The sequence below is a fragment of the Sorex araneus genome, chromosome 5 (genome assembly GCF_027595985.1).
Source record: "Sorex araneus isolate mSorAra2 chromosome 5, mSorAra2.pri, whole genome shotgun sequence".
NCBI lineage: Eukaryota > Metazoa > Chordata > Mammalia > Eulipotyphla > Soricidae > Sorex > Sorex araneus.
This window is the reverse complement of record NC_073306.1, coordinates 57556495-57570713: the sequence shown is the minus strand read 5'-3', so window position 1 is coordinate 57570713 and position 14219 is coordinate 57556495. Positions and strand designations below refer to the sequence as shown.

General features: G+C 45.9%; 1 protein-coding gene across 2 annotated transcripts in view; it reads left to right on the top strand.

Moving 5' to 3' along the window:
• Nucleotides 1–1851: 1851 nt before the first annotated feature.
• Nucleotides 1852–14219, top strand: part of LOC101550305 (protein DDI1 homolog 2) — a 47988-nt gene continuing 35620 nt past the window's right edge. For both annotated transcript variants that reach the window (XM_055140112.1, XM_004603359.2), the window contains exons 1-2: nucleotides 1852–2268; nucleotides 11180–11309. In XM_055140112.1, coding sequence (XP_054996087.1) covers nucleotides 2131–2268; nucleotides 11180–11309 — 268 coding nt within the window. In that variant the 5' untranslated portion in view covers nucleotides 1852–2130. The remainder of the gene's footprint in view (nucleotides 2269–11179; nucleotides 11310–14219) is intronic.

Here is a 14219-nt window from a genome sequence, read left to right as displayed (position 1 = left end):
CTCAGGGGCTGCTCTTGACACTTGTATGTTTCTCAGAATTCCACTTCTGGCAGTGCTCAGGGGAGCATACCAGACATTAAACCACCTGGCAATTCTACATTTTCTCCTGCTGTGATAAACACTGTGTATATCTCACCCAACATCCATTCTGAAGCCTTCCTTTGCCGTCCATGTTCTAAAGGAGGTGAAGAGGAACAGTACAGCGGATAAGGCACTTAGTTTGCATGCTACTGACCCAGGTTCAGCACACCCCTTTAGTCCTCCGAAACCCAGTCAGGAGTAAGCCCTGAGCAGCATTGAGTGTGATCTTAAAACAGAAAGAAAAAACCATTTTTTAAAAATAAGAGAGGTAAGAAAAGCTAAGCACTCTTCTAGTCTCTTTTACATCTTTGGTGTTTTGGTCAGCAAAACATAAGCATAAATCTGCCGGGAGACTTCTGGGCAAGTTCCTGCCTTGAGCAGGAAAATGATGCATAGAGTGGAGGCAGCTGGCCAAATGGTGGCCCGCAGGGAAAAGACGGAAAAAATGGTTTGCAGAACTACCGGCCTTGATATCACTGAACCTTGAACAATGTAGCTGTCAACCTAGGCTCCCTGTTCTATGAGAAAATGAACCCCTTATTTGCTTATGCCATGGATAAGCATTCTGTTGTTTATAGCTGATCACTACTTTTCTTGACACCCTCCTCCTTCACATTCTCTATTCTACACAGTGATTTTCCTTCTTTACAGAGAAAATAAAAGTTGGCCTTTCACCTTTCTGCCACCAAATCTACTTAGTTGTATCCATAGCCACCTTTTTTTTTCTAAAGATGGTAGAAGGAGTCCCTACCCTTCTGGTGAAGGCGGGTTGGGGACAGATCAGGAGATAACAATATTACCTCCACTTCATGTTCCTCTTTCGCTTTTGGTTTTCTGACTCATCGTTGTGCTCTGGGTTTCTATCACTCATCAGTTATGGGACCTTAAATAGATGATTAAAGAGCAAATATTTTATCTGCTGTGCCCAATAAAGGCACTGCCAAAAATCCTGGGGGTTGCCAGGGTTAGGAAAGATACACAAGACAAGACAAAAAAACTATTTACAAGGCTGAAGACAGGGAATGGAGCCTTGGAAGAACTGAAACATCCCAGGGAGGCTGGGAAGGCGGAGTCCGGCTCAGGCTTACGAGGCCAGGCTGGAGAGATGAAGCTATATTCTGTGGACTAGGGCAGGGTAATGCTTTTAACTGGAAACCATCTGACCCGGAAGTGATTTAAGAGGCTGGGAGGCGGTTCAGTGGGCTGGAGCGTTTGAAACCTGGAATCAGGGGTTCAAGTCCCAGATCCCCCAAGCACCAGAAGAACTCCTGGGTGACTCTTCCTCCCCACCCTCCCCAAGGGGGAGAGAATTAGTCTCTCCGAGCCGCAATGTGTTTCCGAACTGTCTGATGAGGTCTGTCTTCGGTACCCGCTTGTGAGTTCCTTAAGGGGAAAGACAAGGATGAAAATTTCAGCACATTTTTTGTATCCCGAGCTCCAAGTACATGATAGACGCCCGACACATGCCTAATGGATGCATAATGGGATTGTGGGGTCCTCCGCCGATTTCGGTTACTCCAGCAATTCCCTCCCTCCCCACCCCCCGCACCCCGCGCTATTTCCTTCCTCCGCATTTTTGGCTCTCAAGCCTTCCCTCCTTCTCCCATTTGAAGACCCCGCCCCTCTCTTTCTCCTCCAATCATCTCCCGGAATCCCCTTTCTGGCCCCGCCCCTACGTTGCGTCGCGGAGGCGGAGAGGCCCTTGCGGGGGCTTTACGGCAGCCGCGTTGCGGCGGGGCGGGGCGTCGGGCGGCAGGCGCGCTTGGCGGCAGGAGTGGGAGGCAGGCCGGCAGGCAGGCGGGCGGACTGACGGGCTGACGGGCTGACGGAGTCGCAGGCGGGTGGCGGCGGCCGTGCTCGCGCGTGAGGGCGGGAGCGAGTGAGTCACTGAGCGTGTGTGAGGCAGGGAAGGAGCGAGCAGCGGGCGAGCCGAGCAGCCCGCGCCGCCCGCACGCAGCAGCACCGCCGAGCCAGGCCCTGCCGCCGCCACCCCGCCACCCCTGCGCCGAGGCCGGGCCGAGCCGAGCCGAGCCGGGTCGCGCCCGGGCCATGCTGCTCACCGTGTACTGTGTGCGGAGGGACCTCTCCGAGGTGACCTTTTCCCTCCAGGTCGACGCCGACTTCGAGCTGCACAACTTCCGCGCGCTGTGCGAGCTCGAGTCGGGCATCCCCGCAGCCGAGAGCCAGGTAGGTCGGCGCCGGGCGGCGGGCGGCGGGCTGGCGGGCGAGGGAGGCCTCGGGCCGGGGCCGAGCGCCCGCCGGCCGCCGGGGTGTGTGTGTGTGTCTGTGTCTGTGTGTGTGGCCTGCTGCCCGCGGGGAGTTCGTGTGTGTGTGTGTGTGTGTGATGTGTGTGTCGCCTGCTGCCCGCGGGGAGTTCGTGTGTGTTTCGTGTGTGTGTTTGTGTGGAGTTGGGTGTGTGTGGAGTTGGGGGTCTGTGTGTGTGTGGAGTTGGGTGTGTGTGTGGTGTGTGTGTCGCCTGCTGTGCCCACGGGGAGTTGGGATGTGTGTGTGTGCGTGCGTGGGGTGTGGGGGTTTGGAGTTGGGGTTGGTGTGGAGTTGTGTGTGTGTGTCTGTGTGTGTGTCTGTGTGTGTGTCTGCGCGTGTCTGTGCGCGCGCGGGCTGGGGGTGTTGCTGCAGGGTGGACCTTCTGGGCTCGCCCCCGCATCCGGGAGGGAGCGGGGATCCGCGCTGCCCACACACGCACGGCCCGGGGTGGGGTGGGGTGGAGTGGGGGGCGCGGGCGGCGCGGAGGAGCCCCCACCGCGGCCCTGGGCTTGCTGGAGTTCCGACGTCCGTCCGGCCTCCCCGACCAGAAATACCAGTTTGGGCCGCGGCGGCGGCGGGCCGGAGGTGCCCGCGGTGCCCGCGGAGGTGCCCGCGGAGGTGCCCGCGCCGTCCGGGGAGAGGGCTTCCCCGGGAAGGAAAGGCACTCGCCGGCCCGGGAAAGTGCGCGGCTTCCACCGCCTTGGGCTTCTGTGGCCTTTGGAAATGGCACTCGTCCGTTTTACTACCACCTGCCTTCCCGGTTACGTTGTTTTGTTGTTGTTGTTGTTTGTTAGTTTGTTTTTAAGGTGCTTTTTGATTCCTGTCTGGGTCCGTTCAGAGCTCAGTGCTTTCTTGAGGCTCTGGGCTTGAACGGGGCTTGGTATCTTCTCCGTATGACGATCTGATTCCTTTTCCCTGCCCTGCTGGAAATTTCAGCGCTCTTCAGAATTACTTTGAGGCTGCCACCAAAAAAAGAAGGAGATAATTCTAGCTTTCACGGGAAAACATTTAAAGCCCGACTTGGTAAGCGGGCTTTGAGGACGTCAGTCCAAGCATGAAGAAATTTAAAAAGAAATTAGGAAAGTCCTCCGAGGTCCCACCCGAACGTCTTGATTCCCTACTGCAATGAGGAAATAGTTCCAAAAAAGTATTGCCCAATGACACCTCGTCATGATAAACAAATGTGCCAATATTTTGTTCAGAAGTGCATATGATTCCTTTGCACTTTGTGAACTTTAGAACTTTGGCATAAAGCTGAGCACCACGAAAGGATTTGTTCAGAGTGCAAAGCCACTCAAGCAGCGGTCTGGCAAAAACTACAAAAGGATATTGACGAAAGATTGAAATGTTACTGCAGTTTTACCTATAAGAAGGAAATCCACAAACATGTAGGAACCATTTTGTCTCACAAGTGGAGGAGATGTAGGAAGAAACAGTTTGAATTAGGGAGGGGAAAGCCAACTTATTTTGGCTTCCTGGGAATCAAATCCTGGGCCTCATGCATTCAGAGCACTGGCTCTGCCACTGAGATTTATCTGCTTCCCTTATATTACTTATTTTGGCTTTGGGGTCACACCCAGTGGTGCTCAGGGGTTGCTCCTGATCGCTCAGGAGTCTGGGGGGCCCAGGTATAAGCGGGTCTGCTGCAAGCAGAGCAGGCACTTTAGCTACAGTACTATCGCTCCAGGCAATAGCGAAAAATGTTAAATAGCATATTAGATTTAAAGAAAGGTGTGGTCAAGGGTTTAAACCACAGTTGAAGGCACTTCACTTTGCTTGCTGATAACCCCAGTTTAAACTTAGGTTCCTTCCCTGAGACCACATATGGTCCCTTCTGAGCTCTGCCAGGAGTAGTCCCTAGAGCACACAGGGTGTGGCCAGAAATCCAAAAAATAAAATAACTGGGTAGTTGAGGCAGGTTCCATCCTCTGGGCCAGCTCAGGAAAAATTAGGAATACTTTTACCAGTTGAGCAATTAGACTATCTGCAGATTCTTGCTCACTAGGTCATTGTTTTGGCATCAAATTAACATATGGAAACCTTGGCTTCAGCAAGTGTTAAGCCTGTATTACATGTAGAGCTGTTTACAGCTCCTGTTTTTCAAGTTTGTACTGTTGGAGTCTTTGTAACCTAACACAGTATCTATTTTAAGATGTCTGGTGGTCTGTTGTCTTTCTCTTGCTTGCCCATCAGGCAGGAACGGGATCCACCCTAGACACTTGAGTCATTTCCTTTCGCCAAATCAGAGTAGTAAACATCATTATAATCTATACCCACAAATACATCATTTTCACTTACTTGAGTTTCCACTGTCCTTACTCCTTAGGATTCTCCCTTATTACTCATCTCTTCCTCTCATAGTTCTGGTCTCTATCTTACTGTTATTTACCTTCTCCATTTTCTGCTTCATGTCCATTTCTAAAGGAAATATTTTTTTCTAGATTTTTTTTGTCATCAGGAAAAATTAGTCTCCAATTTTTCCTTGTCATGTATCCTCAGTGAAACGTTTTGAGATGTCTTATGTATAACCCATATATATAAGTGGGCATATACAAGAATATCAATGCATTATACACATAAAGTGATACCTTATGAATATTATAAACAGTGGAACTTAGGAATGAGCTAAAAAACAAGAAAATGGAAATTTTATTTTTTATTTTATTTTCCTTAAGGAATTGTCCTATATTGTACAGAAGGCTAGGCACTTAGTTTGCATGTGGCCACTTCGGTTATGGCCCTCAGGTTTGGTTCCCCCTCACTTCTACCAGCACACTGTATGTCCCCTTGACCATGCCTCCAGGAAAGAACCGTCTCTGAGCACCGCAGGGTGATCCGAAACAGCAACCAAAAATGTCTTAATTAAGCCTGCTTCACATTGACTATCACTGACTTAGAATTCAGCCTTTTGAATTAGTTTTTAAATTGTTCATAAACATACACTGGAAAAGTTATTAGTTTTTAATGATTCTAGTCTGACTATTGTAGTTTAATGCAGTGATAACAAATTTAAAGTAGAAACAACCTCTACTTATATGTGTGATTAAAGCTGGGCAAGTTCCTCCTCTTAATACAAGTGTGGGCTTGGGAACCACTCATGCCTCTGTGTGATGCTTTGATGCAAACTTGGCTGGGCAACCTTCAAACAATTAAGAGAACCTAGCTTCACTTTAATGTCTTTGTATTTTTGAAGCATTTTAACTTATCCTTATAAGCAGCATATGGTAAAAATGTATGCAGAATGTGAGGACTACCTCAAAGGCTTATCTAAATGCTTAATAATAACTTTAGTATTGTCCTGGAAATATAGCTATGCACATATCATGATTTGTGATTTATAAAACTCCTGGTTTTTTGTTTGTTTGGGGGCCACACTGAAGCCCTTCGAGCTCTCTAGCCCCTGTAAAACAATTTTAACCCAATAGAAACTGAAATTTCATGTTAAAACTCATTTCGGCATGCTTATTTTTCAGGTCATTTCCTCTTTTTTTTTCCACTCCTTTCACAAATAATAGGTGAAAAAAGATAACACAGGGGACCAGAGCAATAGTACAGCGTGTGTGACTCTTTTCTTGCACATGGCTAACCTGGTTCAGTCACCAGCATCCTATCCTGTATGGTCCCCTCAACACCACCAGGGGTGATTCCTGAGTGGTGAAAGCAGGAGAGCCAGAAGTAACCCCTGGGCATCTCTGGGTGTGACCTAAAACAAACAAACCAAGGAAAAAAAAAACCCTAAAAAGCAGACAAAAAAAAACCAAAAACAAAAAACAGATAACATGATCACTTAATAATGGAGAGTTATTAGCAACTTTTGTATATTTCTCCTTTGCTTTTTTTCCTCTTATAGAATTGACATATCTTTTAAAAAGGTTACCTGAACTATATAATTTTCTCTTTTTTTAAGTCAGCAGTATTTTGTCAGTATTACCCCATAACATTTCAAATTCTTTAAATTTATATATTTAATTACCACGTAGTATGCCATTATATACCTGTACTGCGTTTTATTAACATTTTCTTTCTCCTGGACATTTGAATTGAGGAAAGAGAGAAATTAGGAGTGTGAGATCTTTTGAAAGGCTGATTAGTAACTTTCAGCAAATTATCTTTCAGAATAGTTACAAACGTCAAAATATTACATGGGATAGTATTTCTAATTAGTTGGCATATAGAGGGCCCTTAATTATTGGTAAATACTGTTATGTTTCCGTTCAAATGTGAAACCAAGGATTTGTGGCCAATTTATAGCCCTTGGTGCTAAAAATGTATTAACATTTCTGCTGATTGAAAGACCTCATTCAGAGACCAGGAACATTTGCTTCATGTATAAAGGTTTTGGGGTTTCATTAGTGTTCTGTTAAATATTGAGATTAGAATGTATCTGTAGGATGCCTCCTCTTGACTAAGTGCTGCAGTTGTAACAGTCTAATATAGGAGGGTTTTTGTTTGATTTTGATTTGGGTCCATACCTGGCAGTGCTCAAGGCTTGCTCCTGGCTTTGTGCTCAGGGATCACTCTTGGCTTTGTGTTTAGGGATCATTCCTTGTAGGCTCAGGGGACCTTATGCGGTACCAGGGATCAAGCTTAGGTCACCACATTCAGACAGGTAACCTACCCATTCCTGCCCCAAGCAGGGTTGGTTGGTTTGTTTATCTTTATTTTTTTGGATACCCAGTAGTACTCAGGGCTTAAGTGGAAGTGCTTAGGGGGCCAAATGGGGTGCCAGGGATAAAACCTGGGTCAGCCTTGTGTAAAGCAAGTGCCTTATCTCTGTAGTTTCTCTCTGTCCCTCAGTTCTGCAGGTTAATACTTGTAGTTCCTCACTTATTCCTTCTATTCTATTATTTTGGTGTTTTTATTTGGGGGGGGGAGTATTGTTCGTGTGTGTGTGTGTGTGTGTGTGTGTGTGTGTTGGGGATTGTTCAGTGTAAATGAGCTTCTTCCCTTACCCTCCTGTGTCACCCACAGAACTTGAATTTCAAGCTTTCCTAACCTTTGTTTTATTTTGTTTGGGGCCCACACCTGGCTGTGCTCAGGAATTACCCCCATGGTGCTGGGGATCTAACCCAGGTTGACCTTGTCCTCCCCGCTGCACTAAAGCTCTAGCCCCATCTAGCCTTTGAATTAAGCATTATGGTGGTGAACGTTATTACCCTTGTTAAGATCACCCAACTTTTTTCACCAGGCTTCTTTGCATTTAAAAGATTGAGGATGTTGGGCAGGACCAATAACTGAGTTGTTGAACACATAATTTTTTTTTGGGGGGGGGGGACCGTCTTGGTGTCCATCATCTGAACTCAGCACTGCTGGGTATGGCCCCAAAATAAAAGATTTGGGATTTTTAATATGATACTAGGAAAGTCAGGTAGATTCTTTTATCCTAGCTTTTTTTTTTTTTTTAAAATAGAACTGGAGTGATAACACAGCAGGTAGGGCATTTGCCTTGCAAGCGGCCTACCCGAGTTCGATTCCCAGCAACCCATATGGTTCCCCCGAGCTCTGCCAGGAGTTATTCCTGAGTGCAGAGCCAGGAGTAACCCCTGAGTATCGCCAGTTATGACCCAAAAAAGCCAAAAAAAAAAATAGGTACTAGCCTCAGGTCACTGAACTTTATGTACAGTTTTCCTGCTCATAAAATAGTACAAAGAATGCTACCTTGTAAAATGAATATGAGACTGAAATAAGGATTAGGTTGGGGGACTCTGAGAAGTTAGTATTACGTTGCCCCTTAGTAGAACTCTTGCAGTGATGGTTGTGTGCTATTTTTATTTCGTTTTCCATATTTCATCGTGGTGTTTTAGCATTGGTGCCATCCTTGAAAGACCTGCCTTTCTGTTGGTACATCTTTCCTCCTTTTGCTACATGCTTCTGGTGACATTTGCCAAATCAGATTAATAGTGTGTTTTGTGATCAATCCCACAGTTATACAACACTAACACTGCACACAATTGTTGATTCAGGTATATTTTTACTAAGATACATGCTTAAATAAGGGCTGTAAATGAATTGATAGACCATTTCAATTTGTGGTAACTTGTTTGAACTTCGCAGGTGAGGATATAGCTGATTTTTTGTTTGTTTTGGCATAGAATTTTTAAAAATACAGCTGAACTGTCAAATTGCAAATAAAGTTTGGGCCTTTCCCCAGAAATAATTTGACTGTAAAAGAAAGGGAGCTGTTTCAGTTTTCTATTATTTTCCTTATGACAGTGCAAGTTCTGAGAGCCAATATGCCCATCTTTGATCTTCTTTCCCCCTGCCAGATTGTTTTTTATGTTTTGTATTAGGCAGTCATAGTATGAGAGCTCTGAGGCCACACAAGGAAGCATTGTAAATGGTAGTAGAGCACAAAGATCTGAAAGGTTGTAATGATTTTCTAAGTTCAGTTTGCTTGACAAATGGGAAATGTGAGGCCTGGCCAGCTGAGCAATGGCCCTCTCAGAGCCAGGTCAGGACTCAGGTTCCTGTATTTGCATGTGACCTGGTGAAAAGCAGCTTGTTAGGACGAAACCTTTCCAAGCCAAAAGTACTGAATGCTCCTCTAGAGGCTATGATAATACAGGCTAGGTTTCCTGTTCCCTCATGGTAAAACAACAGTGTGCTCTTTGTTCCTTTTCTTTCCACAGCCTGGTTTCATCAGTTTCTCATGTTTGATTGCACATCATAAAAATATTAGTAGTGCAGCCTGGGTTCTTTTTTTCCATACATTTTTTTTTTATTTCTTTGGCCTTTGTTTTGGGGCCACATGAGGTGGCTCTCAGGGATCATTCCTGTTGGGATCAGGGCCCATAGGGAGTGCCACAGATAGAACCCAGGTTGGCCGCATGCAAAGCAAGCACCCTACCCTGTTCTTCTCATAAACAGAATGATAGAACTTTGGAGGAAGAAGGCAGGAAAGATAGCATTTGCAACTTTTAGGTTTACCAATGTATAAGATCTTTTAGTGGGCAGTGCTTGGGGGCCAAAATTTCAGCTCTGCGTTGGAGGGGAGAGTTGTTACCAGTGGTACTTGGGGACCATTCTGGTCCTGGCATCAAACTTGGGCTTGACCTTAGTTTCTGTACGACTTGTCTGGAAGATCTGAAAGTAGGTGCATCGGACTGTTATATAGTACAGATGACATAGGAGGGGCTGGAGCAATAGCACAGCCGATAGGGCATTTGGCTTGCACGTGGCCGACCTGGGTTCGATTCCCAGCATCCCATATGGTCCCCTGAGCATCATCAGGGATAATTATCCTGAGTGCAGAGCCAGGAGTAACCCCTGTGCATCGCCGGGTGTGACCCAAAAAGCAAAAAAAAATAATAGGAACTAAAGTTGGTAATACTGCATCTTATTTTTGGTTTGGTGTGTTTTGGCTTTTGGGCTATACCAGGCTATGCTCAGGGGTTACTCTTGGCTATGCACTTAGGAATTATTCCTGGCAATGTTCGGGAGCTCACATGAGGTGCTAGAGATCGAACCTGGGTCTAAAATTACGTCCCGTAGTTTCATTTGTTCTTTCTTTTTTTTTTTTTTTTTTTTTTCATTTTTTTTGCCACACCCAGCAGTGCTCAGGGGTTACCCCTGGCTCTGCACTACGGAATTAGCCCTGGTGGTGCTTGGGGACTTTTGGGGATGCCAGGGATTGAACCCAGGTAGGCTTTGTGCAAGTTTCCTTCCGCTGTACTATTGTTCTGGTCCACATTTGTCCTTCAACTCAACAAATATTTGGGCATTATTTCTCTAGTAGATTCTACTTCGTTCTCAGAATTTGGAGTATGTTCCTTAACAAACTCTTTGTCCTCAAGTAGATTTCTTCGGTGTGTGTGGGGGGGGATGGACTCCTAAACTGTTCATGGAGTCGGGGGAGGGGGGTCATTCCTAATGATGCTCAGTTTGGATTATGAGTCTAGTGGTTCAGTGCTTGAGCCTAAAGATGCAGTGCAGCTCAGACTCAGAAGTGCAGGGTCCCACTAGATGCTCTGGTGGAAGTGTTGCGGGTACTTACTGCACGCAGTAGTGCTGGTATAGAATTTGGAGCTTTGTGTGTGCAAGGCATGTGCTTCAGCCTTTTGAGCTTTTTCCCCACCCCTAACATTTTAGTATGATAGAAAGACAATAAAACAGAAATGCACACTAAAAGTATGTTTTTCAATTGTGGATGGGCCGGGATACATGAGGCAGTGTTGTTGCTCAAGGACTACTTCTTGCTCTGGTTCAAGATTGACAATGCCATATGCAGTCCTAGGGATTCAGCTGGGATCAACAACATGCAAGGCAGTTCCTTCTCTCCTGTAGGTAAGGACTTTGAAGACAGAGATCCTGTTTGATCAGAGACTAAAAAAGAATGGGGAAGGGGTGGCAAACCTCAGCAGGTTGGAGTGCATGTTTTGTATACAGAAAACCTGGGTCTAATCCCTGGTTATATGGTCCCCCAGCACCACTACAAGTGACTCCTGAGCATTGCTAGTTGTGGCCCAAAAGGCCAAGTAAATAAAAATAATTGGGAAAGAATAGATCTCAGGTAAAGAGAAGAGCTAACAAGATAGCCTTAAGCAAAGTTGTTGTGTGTTTTGAGGACGTGTTTGTAGTATGAAGTTAGAGGGGTGGCTATGAATCAGATTGTTTGGATCTGGAAAGTGAAGGAAGGAATGGGTGGGGGAGGGGATGGAAGACAGGGTGTGTGTTTGTCCCCATACGTTAGGCCTGTTCTCTGCCAGTCTATCTCCCTAACCCGTGACTCAAATGAGTGTGGTATTTGATGAAGAGGAAGATTGTAAACTTTGTGTTTTATTCCACTATTTCGTTACTTCTAGTGTTTCATATACCCTTAAATCTTTTCTCACAGATTGTTTATGCTGAAAGACCGCTAACTGACAACCACAGATCACTGGCTTCCTACGGCTTAAAAGATGGGGATGTTGTGATTTTACGACAGAAGGAGACTGCAGATTCTCGTCCTTCAGTACAGTTCCCAAGTAAGGCACCACCTAGTGTTTAGTACTCCCTACCACAAGCATCAGTACATACTGTAGAAGAGTTTTGTGTTTTAATTCATGCAATTCAGGTGGCAGAGCCTGACTGTAAACTTTGTGCTGTATAATCCTGGACCAGCTATTTAATTTTTCTTATCTAACTAATTTTTTTTCGAGGGTGTCATTATTAAATCCTATAGTTATTGGTGTCCTCTTGAGCAAATTGATGAACAACGGGACGACAGTCCTACAGTTTGGGCTGGAATGATAGTACCGTGGGCAGGGTTCTTGCCTTACACATGGCCTTCTGGTTTTGGTCCCTGACATCCCACATGGTCCCCCAAAGCCCACCAGGAGTAATCTCTGCGCGCAGAGAGCCAAGAGTAAGTCCTGAGCACTACTGGGTGTGGCTCCCCCCACCCCCCCCCCCGGGGGAAAAAAAAAAACATAGTTGCTGTGAGAATAATTCATGTTAAACCTTGCACACATAGCAGGTCTTCAACAAATGTTAGGTATTTTTTGTTGTGTTGTGGTTTTGGTTTTCAAGCCACATCCAGCATTGCTTAGGGTTTACTCTTAGCTCTGCTCTCAGAAATTACTCCTGGTGGGGCTGGGGGACCATATAGGATGCTAGGGATCACTGTGGCCCCTGTATTTAGTTTTTGTTTGGACTGCACCCAACAATATTCAGGGGTTACTCCTGGCTCTGCACTCAGGAACTATTCCTGGCAGTACTTGGGGGACCATATGGAATGCTGGCAATCAAACCCAGGTTAAGTGTTTGCCTGGCAAGCACCTTATCCACTGTATTGCAGCCCCAGAAAACTTTAATTTTAAATAATGTCTTCAAAATTATGTAGCTAGTAAGTGAAGGTACAGGAATTAAGCCTAATGCAGTGTTCATTATACTGAGCTTTAGGAACATTAACAAAATCTGGTTTAGGTTCACCACATTTTTTGTGAGGGAGAGAATTCCAAAACAGTGCCCATGGGATCTGGGGCATTAGCATTCCCAGTGATGCTTAAGCTGGGACCCACCAGGACTAACCCATAGGTGCTCAGGAACTAGGTGGTAGTAGGAATTGAACTTGGGCTCTTTTTTGGAGGCGGGTGGGGGTGTTCTCTGTTGTTTGGGGGGCTACATCGAGCAGTGTTCAGGGCTTATGCCAGGCTCTGCACTCAGGAATCATTCCTGGTGGGCTCGGGGACTGGATGGGGTATAGCGGCGTGAACCTGGCTTGCCCACATAAAGACAAAAGCCAAATGCCCTACCTGCTGTACTGTCACTCTGGCCCTGAACTTGGATTTTTGTCAATACATGGTCTGGGTACCCTGATTCTTTTTCTTTTTCTTTTTCTTTCTTTCTTTCTTTCTTTCTTTCTTTCTTTCTTTCTTTCTTTCTTTCTTTCTTTCTTTCTTTCTTTCTTTCTTTCTTTCTTTCTTTCTTTCTTTCTTTCCTTCTTTCTTTCTTTCCTTCTTTCCTTCCTTCTTTCTTCCTTCCTTCCTTCCTTCCTTCCTTTCTTTCTTTCTTTCTTTCTTTCTTTCTTTCTTTCTTTCTTTCTTTCTTTCTCTCTCTCTCTCTTTCTTTCTTTCTTTTATTTAAATTGAATCACCATGTGGAAAATAACAATGCTTTCAGGCTTAAGTCTCAGTTATACAATGCTGAAACAACCATCCCTTCACCCGTGTACATATTCCACCACCAAAAAAAAAAAAAACCCAGTATACCTCCCATCCCATTCCCCACCCCCTATGCTTCCCCCCCCCCCCCCCGCCCCTGCAAGGAAAAGGCGAGAGAGAAAAACTTTTCCCCTCCTGGGCAGGCATGGGGCCAAGGCTTAGTTCTCAGTCTGGAGACATTTTGCAAGGAGCTGCCAGTATCAAGAGTAGTTTAGCTGGCCTCTGGAATCATGCTTGTGCAGCTTCGGTGAAGCCGCACACGTGCAGCCCCCCGGATCACGTCCCGGCGGAGAGCCTCTTTTCTTTTTTGCTTTTTGGGCCACATTCAGCTATGCTCAGGGATTACTCCTGGCTCTGCACTCAGGAGTCACCCTGATTCTTAGGATATGTCCCCTGCTCCATGTTCACCAAGATTCTGATTCTTCCCTATCAGCGGTATTGATCACTTTTTTAAAAAAAAAGAATTTATCTGAGGTGCTCTGTGCATAATCAGTGTGTCTAGTTTGACTCCTACATATTGGGGTAGTGTATCTAAAAATCTACAGAGTTCAGTGGGTATGAAGAGAGCATCCAGAACTTTCTATAGAAAATTGGGGCTTCATGGGGCCGGAGCGATAGCACAGCGGGTAGGGCGTTTGCCTTGCACGCGGCCGACCCGGGTTTGATCCCCGGCATCCCATATGGTCCCCCAAGCACCGCCAGGAGTAATTCCTGAGTGCAAAGCCAGGAGTAACCCCTGAGCATCGCTGGGTGTGACCCAAAAAAGCAACAACAAAAAAAAGAAAATTGGGGCTTCATGATCCATATAAGTATTTGTATGGTTTGGACTGGAGAAGGAACTGAACGGGCTGGAGCACATGCTCTGTACTGGACCTCCAAGTTTGATCCTCTGCATTCATTGCACGGTCTCTGAGCACTGTGGGCAGCAGTCACTAAGCTCTGATCCCCGAGTAGTTAGTCTCCAAGCACTTGATTCATTCTTTCTCTCTTTTTCTCTCCCTCTCTTCCACCCTCTCTCCTTCTCCCCATTCTCTCCCATATAGTTTGTTTTGGGGTGACACTCAGCTGTACTCAGGGATCTCTCCCAGCAGTGCTCAAGGGAATTGTATGGGGTGCTTGGGAAAAACCCGAGTCAGCCATGTGTAAGGCAAAAGACCTACCTGCAGATTTACCTCTCCAGCCCATATTCTGAGATTCTTTAAAGTATTTTGAGTGATTTGGCTCTAAGTTAAT